At 33.4% G+C, this 12,429-nt stretch overlaps 1 protein-coding gene across 9 annotated transcripts in view; it reads right to left on the bottom strand.

Moving 5' to 3' along the window:
* l(1)G0196 (inositol hexakisphosphate and diphosphoinositol-pentakisphosphate kinase) overlaps positions 1–12,429 on the bottom strand; it is a 143,383-nt gene that overhangs the window by 16,760 nt on the left and 114,194 nt on the right. For all 9 annotated transcript variants that reach the window (XM_072534461.1, XM_072534463.1, XM_072534459.1 and 6 more), the window contains one exon: positions 10,987–11,110. In XM_072534461.1, the coding sequence (XP_072390562.1) occupies positions 10,987–11,110 (124 nt within the window). The remainder of the gene's footprint in view (positions 1–10,986; positions 11,111–12,429) is intronic.

Raw genomic sequence — 12,429 nt, 5'->3', positions numbered from 1 at the left:
AAAATATAAATATTTAGGCATGTAAATATCAACGATGGCAAATTAGACGAAGAAATTAAACATATAAATAACCAGGGAAGACAAGCCATTAGGCAATTAAACAGTTTTGACACAAAACAATCTTCAAAGAAAACAAACACAAAATCTATAACAGCATTATAAAAAGCATTGTTACATATGGAAGTGAGGTAAGGCCACTGAAAGGAAAAAACTTAAAAGCATTAGAAGCAACAGAAATGGACTTCTGGAGAAGAGCGGCTGGAAAATCAAGATTAGACAGAGTTAGAAACGAAATAATACGAGAAATTATGGGTGTTAAGCACAATATAACAGAGGACATCAGAATAAATCAACTAAGATGGTATGGACACGTCCAAAGAATGGATGAACACAGAATACCAAAGAAAGTATTGAACTGGACACCGCATGGAAGAATAAAGACAGGTAGACCGAGATTAAGTTGGAGAGAAGAAATCGATAAAGACTTAAAGGAGAGGAGAGTTGAAGAAAACCTTTGGAACGACCGAGATAAATGGAGACCGGAAATCAGAAGACGGCGTAAAACGTTATAAACTGATTGATTGATTGATAACTCTTAAAAAAGTTGAATATAGAGTACAAATTCAGGGGGAACTGTCTGAATCTTTTAAAACAAATAACGGGCTGCGCCAGGGAGACCTTTCCTCCTGTATACTGTTCAATCTGGCTCTGGAAAAAGTCATACGTATGTCAGAAATCACAACCACTGGTTCGATATATAATAAATCAGTGCAACTCGTGGCCTATGCTGATTATATCAATATTGTTGGGAGAACGGAAAACGCTGTACGATGGGCGAATGTAGCATTAAAAGAATCAGCTACAAAAATGGATTTAATAATAAACACCAACAAAACGAAGTATATGAAGATAAGCACGCAAGCAAAAATCCTATACGACTTGTTATAGAAAACGACGTCATCGAAGCAGTGAAATTTGTATACCTGGAACCGCTCCTTAACACTGAAATTAATACTACTGCAGAGATAAACCGCAGAATTTGCACGTCCAACAGATGCTATTTTGGGCTCCCTCTTCTCCTTAAGTTCACAATTATATCTAGAAATACAAAAATAAAACTCTACAAAACAATAATACGCCCAGTCCTAACATATGGTTCAGCGACCTGGACTCCAACAAAAAATAATGAAAACATGTTAGGATGTTTCAAAAGAAAAGTACTAAGGCGAATCTATGGAGCAGTGAATGACAATGGAGAACACATACAGTTATGCTGTACCAACAACTGAAAAATTTTGCAAGAGAAAGTAATTTTTGATAGTTTAATTAAGTTTGGTTTAGAAGCAAAAATAGATCTTTAAAAAAAATATATAGGTAATAACCAAATTATTAAAACAAACATTCTGTGATAAATAGACATGTTCTAATGTCATTTACTATCTTTACACACAACACATACACAAGGAGAAGAAGTATTATTTTGTGTTTTAATATTAATTGTAGAATAATTTACTTCATATTTTTTATGTTCTTTGATGTAGAAATATCTATAAATGGACACACTTTATTCTTCTCTGCAATATCTTCATTTTAAACTTACCTTCTTCTATTAAAAGCAATTATTAATAGTCAAATCTAACTTATGAATCTTAATATTCCCAGTGGTGTCCTTTAGTTGTTCTCACACTTTGTCAGAGTTTGGTATGTAGACTACACTGCACGTTTTACACTGACACTAGCACTTTACATCACAAACCCGATTGACAACTTCTTTTAGAGAGTCCTCTCTAGATATTAAAGTTATAAAGATCTGCAATCTTTATTTAAGTTGATTTATTCTATGATAATGGTCAATTTCAAGTTTGAACAATCTCATTGATAATATTTTTGGATATCATAGATTCAGACCCGCTGTATGACTTGTTTATATAAAAAATTTTGATTTTCCTCTTACGACCCACTTTCAATTTTGAAATTTAAAGTCCTTTCCGATTCTTTTGGATCTGTCCATTTCATTTAAGTCGTTTCTCGAAGTTCGTTGCTAGATATGAAGTTGAATTGAGATACGGAATTGCACTATTTATTATTCTTACTTTTGATCGTTCGGTTTAGATATGGGCGGAAACGTAATTCATATATTTGGTATAATTAATCTTTAACTTCGTCGTACTGCAGCCAATTGGCTTATTGTGCATTTTTCATTTATACATTCCAGAATTCTGGAGCATTGTACAGGCCTTGTACAAAACCTTGGTACTGTAAACGCCGCATAGGAAGATCCAACCTCGCGCATGTGGCGTGTGCGGACTGTATCCGAAGAGATGGACGGTGGCGTGATTATGCTTTTTATATTATTAACGGCACCGAATTACTACTACTAACTACTACTAACGCTACTAACAGTGAATAATTATGTAAACAAGGCGCTCGGATCGAATCGGTAAGAAAATAAGGATTTGAGCTGGATCTTCGTAACTTACGCCTACTGTACCATATGTATTTGGAGGCTTCAAACAGTGTTTGCTGTCTGCGATCTAGTTGCTCGAAGGTATGCAAGATTTAGTTGACTGTTTTAGGTTCCCTGCTAGAGAGTCTGCATCTTAAGCCTCCATGCAATAGTTCCATTGTATGCAGGTGTCCCTTGACTAGCGCGTGTCCAGTAAGGAAGCTTTTTTCAATGTGCTTGACCATGCATAATTTCGTAGTGAGTTATGTTATGTATGGATCCAAGCTTTTTTCCAGTCGCGGACGATCCCACGACCGGCTCTAGACCAAAGTATTTTGTAATTGATCTTCATCTTCCTTTGGTTTGTTCATTGCTCCGTTTTATTAGAAAAAATATACTTATTTAGTATAATGTGTAATTTAGTAGCTTTGCAAATATTTCAAGTCTTAGTTAGTCTTACTTACGGAGAGACCAGCTGACGTAGGCAAATGAAGCTATATCTGCATCTTGCTCCAATATGTCGCAAGTATATAGAACAAAGAGTCTATCCACCAAGCCTTATCATATCCATTGACAAGATCAATGACAGCAATCAGCTGCCATTGAACTTGTTTCAGCATGTCTTTCATTACTCCATCTCACTTGCAGTTTTTCTCTTCCTTTCTTCTATTCGAATGATCATCAATATTTTTATATAAGTTCTATATGTAACATTTGTTTTTCTATTGATTTTTGCACCATTAAAATCAATAAGAAGTAGCGATAAATAAATTGTAACTCATAATACGTTTACAGCTCAAGATGTACATTATGTCTCGCTTCAAGATTACCACTCTAAAAGATATTTTTATACTAAATAACATCCCCATACTTTAAAATAACCACCATATAACATTTGAAAGATGCCACAGATTACACACGCGGTTAATTAATAACAGAATTTTTATTTAGTATTAATAATATCCAACATTATTCATTACTACTTATCCAATCTTCTCGAAGATGTTTGAGTCTTCTTCAAAGTTTTTAAGACAGATTTTCAACATCTCTTTTCAATTTCAATACTCTTTTCTCTTTACACTTTTGAGATGCAGTAAAACAATCTGTTAACACTCTTATCGGATATACTTTAAACATGTTGTATCCACTCTAATTTTATAATCTATTCTTTCGACATCTAGAGCATTCTGATGTATGTGATATAGTTTTCTTGTTATTCTTTACAATTGCTCATTCGTTTTAAATTTAGCACCCCGTTTAAAACATTTACCTCATCGTTATTAAACCATTAATATTGGTACATAATAATTGTCGTAAGTACCTAAAAGTCCGTATTACTTCTTACAATAAACAGAATTTCTTTTAAGTTAATATCTCCTGTGCAAAGGGCTTTTAGAAGTACTGAGCCATCGAATAAACAATCGTCATTAGAGTAGGCTGTGAAATAAGATTTGCATTGGTTGGTAGATTAGTCACAGCCACATAACAATACATAATGTAACCTAACTTGTTTAAACATTTTCCGCATTCTTTAAACACACGTTTAAAGAATATAACATAATCTAAAACACGGTTAAGCGCTTTTGATTACTTTTACAACATATACAGAAGCGTTATTTGTCAGTAATGTAATAAAAGTATTTCCATTTATTATACATTTTTCAAAAGCACTTTTGAAAAATGTATAATAAAAGATAGGTAATAAGATAAAGTAAATTTAATTAATATTAATATATATTAATTTATAATATAATTAATTTAATTAATACTTTTAAGTACGTAGTTTTTAATTTAAACCCACCCACTGATTGGTGTTGCGGTTAGTAGCGCAAGAACTTCAAAGTTCACTAAAGATGGACTGATTCGGACTGGAATTCCGAAAACGTTCGTTCGGAACAAAAATCAACTATTGTAATCCAATTGGATTTTTGATTTAATTTTTTAATGAAATATATACCAATTACAACAGAAGTTTCTACTTCGATGGTAAAGTTTTTTTAATTATTCAAACTTTAACACAAATCATAGGATACCTAGACGATCTAGCATTAGTAGCATGTGACAAACAAAAGCTAGAAGAAACACTTCTAACGCCGATAAGAGAAGCAAAGACCAGAGCACTAATAATCAATCATAATAAAAAAATACCAAAATAAGCATAAGAGACGATATAAAGAGAATAACAGAAATAAAAATTAGTGAAAATAAATTCCAGAGGATTGATTGCTCGAAGTACGGCATAAAATGAAAGAAGTGCAGAAATAAACGAAAGAACTAAAGCAGGGAATGGGGTATATTGGAAATATCACCGAATGCTTAAAGATAAAATAAGCAAAATAACAAAAACAATAGTATATAGAGCAGCAATTAGATCAGTGATAGCACGTGGAACAGAAGCAATGTGTCTTACGAAAAAAGACGAAGAAAAGCTAAGTATAATTTAAAGAAAAATTATGAGAAGAATACACGACCCAATAAAGACACAACAAGGGGAATACAGAAGACTGATGAACCATGAAATAATAAATAAATATAACCGAAGGGAAAGATATAGTAAAATTTATAAAACCACAAAAAGTGAGATGATTTGGACACACGCAAAAAGGGAAGACGAATTAATTAGGAAGTTAACGAACTGGAAACCAGTAATAAACAGACCAAGGGGAAGACCAAAAGTAAGATGGAAAGACCAGCTGCTATAGGATATAGTCAAGATAGAAATTGCAAACTAGAAAAAAAAGATTCAGGGCCGGACAGAGATAGTAGATAAAGCAAAAAAACATAAAGGATATATGAAGGGTACAGGGAAAAACCAGATATGGTTAACATTAAAGAATACATATTAGAGTACTAAAACTGGGAAAAAACTACCGTAGTATGGCGTAAAACAATGTCTAAAATATAGCGTACCGAATAAAAACCAGCTTAGTCCAAACGTCCAGGGGGAAAAACCAGTGATGTCATGTAAACAAACCAATTGATGCAATATTCATTTTTAAGAAACGTGCCATTATTATTGTAACCGCAAAAGTGTAAGTTCTTGTGTGTTTGTGTGATTATTAATAAACGATTATGGCTAAAAGTGATTTAAAGGGGTCCGTTTTGAACAAAATTATGCCTTCAAAAAAAGGAAGACTACCGGCCAGATGTCAGAGGTCTCTAAAATGTCGAAGTTATTGACTCATGAAGTTGGATAGCCTTGTAACTGCTCAAGGTTGAAGTGCTTTGAGGTAATTAATGAGATACAAAGAAAAGAAATATTGAGAAATTTTAATGCTCTGCGCTCTCACGATGAGCAAAATTATTATTTGGCTGGTTTAATTACGGTCTTACCTGTCCAGCATAGAAGGCCTCGTCCAAACGAGAGTACTGCCAGTTTCTATGATACAAATTATACGTATCGAGTTCGAGATTCTGATATTTTGGTGAGTGCCATAGCTTTTTGTTCCATTCATGGGAATACAAAAAATAAAATAAATTATATAAAGGAAAGCCTCAAACAAAATGGTGCAGCTCCTAAGGACATACGTGGAAAGCATAGTGAAACACATAGGAAGTTGGAAGACTTAACAAAGGGTTTGGTAAGTGATCATATCAAAAGTTTTAAGGGTCGTCAGAGCCACTATAGTTTGAAAGATATAAAAAAGACTTATTTACCAGAAGAGCTCACAATCAAAAAAATGATTAACCTCTTTAAGGAAAAGCATCTAAATGCTAGTCTCATATGAAACGTACAGAACAATTTTTTAAGGAATTTAATATTGCTTTTGGATACCCCAGAAGTGACACATTAAAATGCACAATGTTATTCAAGAAATGAACAGGTTGAATATCGATGTACTGGGTGTCAGTGAAGCTAGGTGGCCCAACTCAGGTTGTTTTTCAACAGACGAAGCCACAATATATTATTCCGGTAGCGAGAATAACCAACACAGACACGGCGTGGCAGTAATAGTTAATAAAAAATCTAATAGAGCGGTGGAATGCTATTTCCCTATCTCAGAAAGAGTAATGGTACTGAAGTTAGTGACATCTCATGCCAAACTGAATTTGATACAAGTTTATGCTCCTACGGCGAATGCCGACGAAGAAGAAGTAGAATTATTTTATCGAGATATCGAAGAGGCACTTAGAATAACGAAAACAAGAGAAATCACGATAGTCCTAGGTGATCTCAATGCAAAGATTGGAAAGGGACAAAGCGGAAAGTGTATAGGAAACTATGGTCTGGGAAATCGAAACGAGAGAGGAGACCGTCTGTTACAATTCTGTCAAGAGCAGAACTTTATTATTACAAACACATTTTTTATGTTACCAAACAGACGACTGTATACATGGCGATCGCCCGCAGATACATCGGAGAAAGTAGTCAGGAACCAGATAGACTACATTATGATCAATGAAAGATACCGTAATGCTGTTAAAGCCGTGAAAGCATATCCTGGATCAGACGTGGCCTCAGATCACAATCCACTTATAGCCAAAATTACACTCACCCTTAAAAATATTAAAAGACATCAAAGAATCCCTACAATAGACACAAGAAAACTTAAAGAACCTAAAGTAAAAGAATGCCTCCAACATGAACTGCATGTGAACTGCAACAAATTGAACACAAACACCAACGATATTGACGAGTACTGGAATCGACTAAAAGATTGTCTACTGGAACCCTGTAAAGAAATATTAAAGACTTCCTCAAGGAGAAAAGAGGAATGGATGAATGACGAGATACTCAATATGATGGAACAACGGAGACAATTTAAAAACAAGGATAACAATAAATACAGAGAGATAAACCACGAGATTAGAAAGATGATAAAGCAGGCAAAAGAAAAATACTTTGAAGAGCAATGCAAAGAGATCGAAGACCTTCAAAATAAATATGATCTGTTTAACCTACACAAGAAAGTCAAAGAACTGGCAGGACTAAGAAAACAAAATCCCACTTGTGCAATTCTGGATAGACACGGTACTGCTATAACACATACGGACGAGAAAATACAAAGATGGGCAGAATATATCGATGAATTGTTCGATGATGAAAGAGGAGATCTGGAGCACATAGAACTTAAGTCAGAAGAAATAGGTCCATATATTACAAAAGAAGAAATATTGCACGCATTAAAAACAATGAAGAGCGGGAAAAGCCCTGGACCTGATATGCTTCCTATAGAAATTATAAAAATTCTAGATGAGAAGCACATTGATGTTTTAGTGACACTTTTGAACCAAATTTATAGTTCAGGCGTATTACCCAAAGAGTGGTTAACATCTATTTTTATTTATCTCCCTAAAAAGAAAAACGCAAGAGAATGCAGCGATTACCGCACCATTAGCTTAATGTCTCATACGCTAAAGTTACTACTTAAAGTCATCCATAACCGAATATATCACAAACTGGACATAGACGTTAATAATACACAATTTGGTTTCCGCAAAGGCCTAGGAACACGTGAAGCTCTTTTTTCACTTAATATACTAATACAAAGATGCCTGGACGTCAATCAAGATATATACGCATGTTTTATTGACTATAATAAACCATTCGATAAAGTACGACATAAACATTTAATGAATGTCCTGAAATCAAAGAAGATTGACTACAACGACCTCAGGATCATATCAAATTTATACTATAAACAGCGAGCAAAAGTACGTGTTAACGAACAGCTGTCAGAAGAAATTGAAATTAGATGTGGAGTAAGACAGAGATGCGTATTGTCGCCAATTCTTTTCAACGCCTACTCCGAAGAGGTCCTGAAAAAAGCTCTTGAAGGTGAAACAGCTGGAATAAAGGTAAATGGAGTTCCCATTAACAACATTAGATATGCGGACGACACTGTGATTTTAGCCGAAAACATTGAAGATCTTCAGAGACTGGTGACCAGAATAGCAGAGTATGGAAAAGAGTATGGTCTAACAATGAATGTCAAGAAGACGAAATTTATGAGAATATCGAAAACTCAAAGAAATAACGAGAATCTTCTAATAAACGAAACCAACGTCGAACAAGTGGACAAATATGCATACCTGGGAACAATGATTAACTCCACAAATGATTACAATCAGGAGATAAAAATAAGAATAGAAAAGGCTAGAGCAAATTTCAACAAAATGAGAAGAGTTCTATGTACCAGAGATTTAAAACTGGAACTAAGAGTTAGGTTGGCGAGGTGCTATGTTTTTTCGACCTTATTTTATGGAATGGAATCTTGGACCATGAATGCTACATCAATGAAAAAACTGGAATCATTTGAGCTGTGGGTGTACAGAAGAATTCTGAAAATATCATGGACAGAACACGTCACAAACAAAGAGGTTCTGGGAAGGATGAACAAAGAAATGGAAATTTTAAATTCAATAAAAACAAAAAAATTGGAATATCTCGGACATATTACACGTGGAGAGAAATACACCTTGCTCCAACTGATCATGCAGGGAAAGATCCAAGGAAAGAGAAGCATAGGGAGGCGTAGAATGTCATGGCTGTGCAACCTGAGAGAGTGGTACGGATGTACATCAAATGAACTTTTCAGAACAGCCGTCTCAAAGGTTCGAATAGCTATGATGATTGCCGACCTCCGCCGCGGAGATGGCACTTGAAGAAGATAAAACTACTACTACTTTTAAATCTATCTTTTAAAAAATAAACTACTTTTTTAATCTATCTATATAAAAGGCTAAGACGATAAGTCACACCGTTTGTCCAGTAAGGTAACTACGCCACCTAGGAAAGAAATCTGAACTACCAACATGTGACATTTCAATCATACTTTGTTCTGGAAATGATACGTTTAATTAATAACACTAATAATATTGGTTGCAGTAATTTTAAAATAAGATTTAATAAACAAAATAATTTAAAGTTTCATGTTAGTTTAGATTTGATTACTAGCGCCACCTAGGAAAGAAATCTGAACTACCAACTGACAGATAAAATAAATTAAACTTATCTGACATTTGTTTGCCAAATAAAGTACCGAATAAAAAGTTATCTGGAAAATAAATTGTGTTTATTGTAGCTTATTATGTTGTAGGTTATTGCGAAATCAAAAATATAACCTAAACATTGTTTTTTATTATGGGTGAGAGAAAGAAAAAATCTTGGCTAGGAAACATCAGAGATTGGACCCACACAAGAGGAAATGAATTAATTCATCAAGCCCAGAATAGAGAGAAATTTGCCATATTGATCGCCAACCTCAACAGAGAAGGCACTTAGGAGGAGGAGGCGGGTGAGACATTGATCCGGTATTAAAAGATATAATGAAATCGGAAAATATAATCAGTATGATACTTAATGTTTATTATAAACTAAAGCGAGAATATAATATTTCAAGCAGAATCGAACATTTAAATTTTTGTAATGATAAAGACTTGCTATGGAAAAGAGGTTTAGATTAAGTAAACCGATAGTGATCTATATTCTGAGAAAATATTGTAAATAGTCGTTAATAAAAGATTATAAAAGTAGGTGTATATCACTTTTTCTTTGCTTGGTTTAGGCATTCAATATTTTCAAGAGATACTGGTGCTATTAATTAAATAATAAGATAGAATTCCACAATGAAAAATATGCATATAGTATCTAGGTTGTCAGATTATTTTAATGATTATAAAATACATTCAATTATATATAAAAAAAGACTCAGAGTAAGTACACAAAATATCCAGTGCAGTACGAAATTTTAAAAATTTTCAATAAATCTTCTATATAATATATGGAATATTGATTTTAAATTCTGGCAATTTCGTGATTCTTCTTGCATATGTTTTTCTAGGTACTTTTCAGGTAGGTGTAAATAATTCTGTATTCTTGATAAAACGTTTATGTAGATAATAGAAATTCCAATGGAAATGGCTGTAAAAAGATTAAAAAGATTCAACCGTTCCAATCTACAGCAACATTCTACGAGTATAACCTAGCAAGAGTTCAAAATGAAGACAATTTTATTTTTTTAATAAAATCTTTATCGTTTTAGCGTTAAAAATGCTATGACTTGGATAGAAAATCGAAATACTTTCAAATAAGAAATAAATTACTACAACTTCCTTTTGAAGTGCTTGTCATAAGCACTGATATAAGTATTGACATAAGTATTTGACATTCATCATTATCGACATTTACCCCCCGAAAAACAGATGTGTTTCGCAATTAGTTTACAGGTCAATATCATCTAATCTGTTCAGGACGACTCGTATTAATTAGAATGCTATGAGTGTGTAGCATACCGTGTTTAAGGTAATATTTAATGTTTAACCAACGTGGAAGCAAACATTAAGCATATAAAAAGAAACGTTGTGAGTGATTTAGCATTTATTTATAACATTCGAAACCTAAAGAAGCTTTTAAAACTTAAAACATTATCTTAACTATTGCAGGTATTTTCAAGCGTGCAGGATAATTAAAAGAAACCGCATTCCTCTTTGACACGTACCCAGCTAAGGCATGCATTATAATACACAAAGTAACAAAACATACATATGTAAAGATAACTAAGATCTAAAATAATTATTATAAGTAAGTATTTCAATACCCGTCGGCGCTGATAATACTAGAAGACATCTCGCTGCTGCTGCATTTCGATGTGCTTTCAGAGTAACCGGGCGAAGATGGCCCACTGCTTGACATAAGACTGGGCGGTCCACTCCAACCCACACCTGGAACGTTCAAAGTAGAATTTATTTGTTACATAAGTTCTAAGAGATTTTTTTAAATTTAAACAAAAAATATTGACGAAACTCGAAGAAGGCAAAACAGACATTGATAAAGATGTAATTAGAGAAATGGGGAATCTAAAATTGCATTCCACAACATATCTCCTCAACTAAGCAAAAATCCTTGGCGAATTGGTTTCTAGTACTCATAAAGAGTATATCGAAATAAAAGGAAAGACAGTTAAGATTTGATTTCACGTATAGTGCCTCTGTATATCCGTTTATACGTACTTAATCCTAAAAGGAATCTTCGGAGTGACTATTTACAGATGTTCTGAACATGAAAACAATCTTTCAGAGACTACATTTGTCAAAGCTTGAGGGTGAAAAATGTCAACAACAAATAAATGAAGCAATTGCACCAGCATTCACAGAAGCTTCAAAAAAAGGTATTAAGAGTGTCTGGAACGAAATGGAGGTGGCAGTACTTAACGCTGCTGGTGAAATGTTTGTGAGTAGAAAAGAACCAAGTGCCAAAAAAGGCTGGATTATATCAGATATTATAAAGCTCATAGAAGAAAAAAGAAAATCAAAAATATAAATAAAGAAAAATACAAGCAAATAAAGAATCTAGTAGAAACGCAGATCAAGAAAGCTAAAGAACGCTGAATGGAAGAAAATTGCAAACAAATAGAAGAATTTAATATGAAACACGACACACATAGCCTACATAAGAAACTGAAAGAAATTACGGGTAATACACGAAAGAGAATACAACAAGTAATAAGAAACTTCAATAGAGATCTCCAATTATGAAAAGAAGAAAAACAACAAACTTGGGAGATATACATCAAGGGCTTAGTTATAGATAATAGGGAAAAAATAAATGAAACATTATTAACTACTGCAAATATACAAATTCTAATATCAGAGGTGAAACAGGCAATTAAAAACTCAAAAAGTGGTAAATCACCAGGTCCTGATGAAATTCCAGTAGAAATATTAAAAATTCTGAACGACGAAAATATAATATGTAGAATGTCTAACTAAATTATTTAATAAAATATACCACGACGGTCAATTAACTGATGAATGGGTAAAATTTATATTTTTACCCTTACCCAAGAAAAATATTTCTAAATCTTGCGATGAATACCGATTAATTAGCCTCATGAGCCACACTTTAAAAATACTACTTTAACAAGAGAGGCATTGTGCAGAATGAGGGTACAATTACAAAAATGCAGAGAATATAATCAAAACACATACACCTAGATCTCAAGGACATTAATTTAATCAAAAATCTATACTACAATCAAACA

This window comes from Diabrotica undecimpunctata, chromosome 6, assembly GCF_040954645.1.
Source record: "Diabrotica undecimpunctata isolate CICGRU chromosome 6, icDiaUnde3, whole genome shotgun sequence".
Classification (NCBI taxonomy): domain Eukaryota; kingdom Metazoa; phylum Arthropoda; class Insecta; order Coleoptera; family Chrysomelidae; genus Diabrotica; species Diabrotica undecimpunctata.
This window is presented reverse-complemented; position numbering and strand designations above follow the sequence as displayed.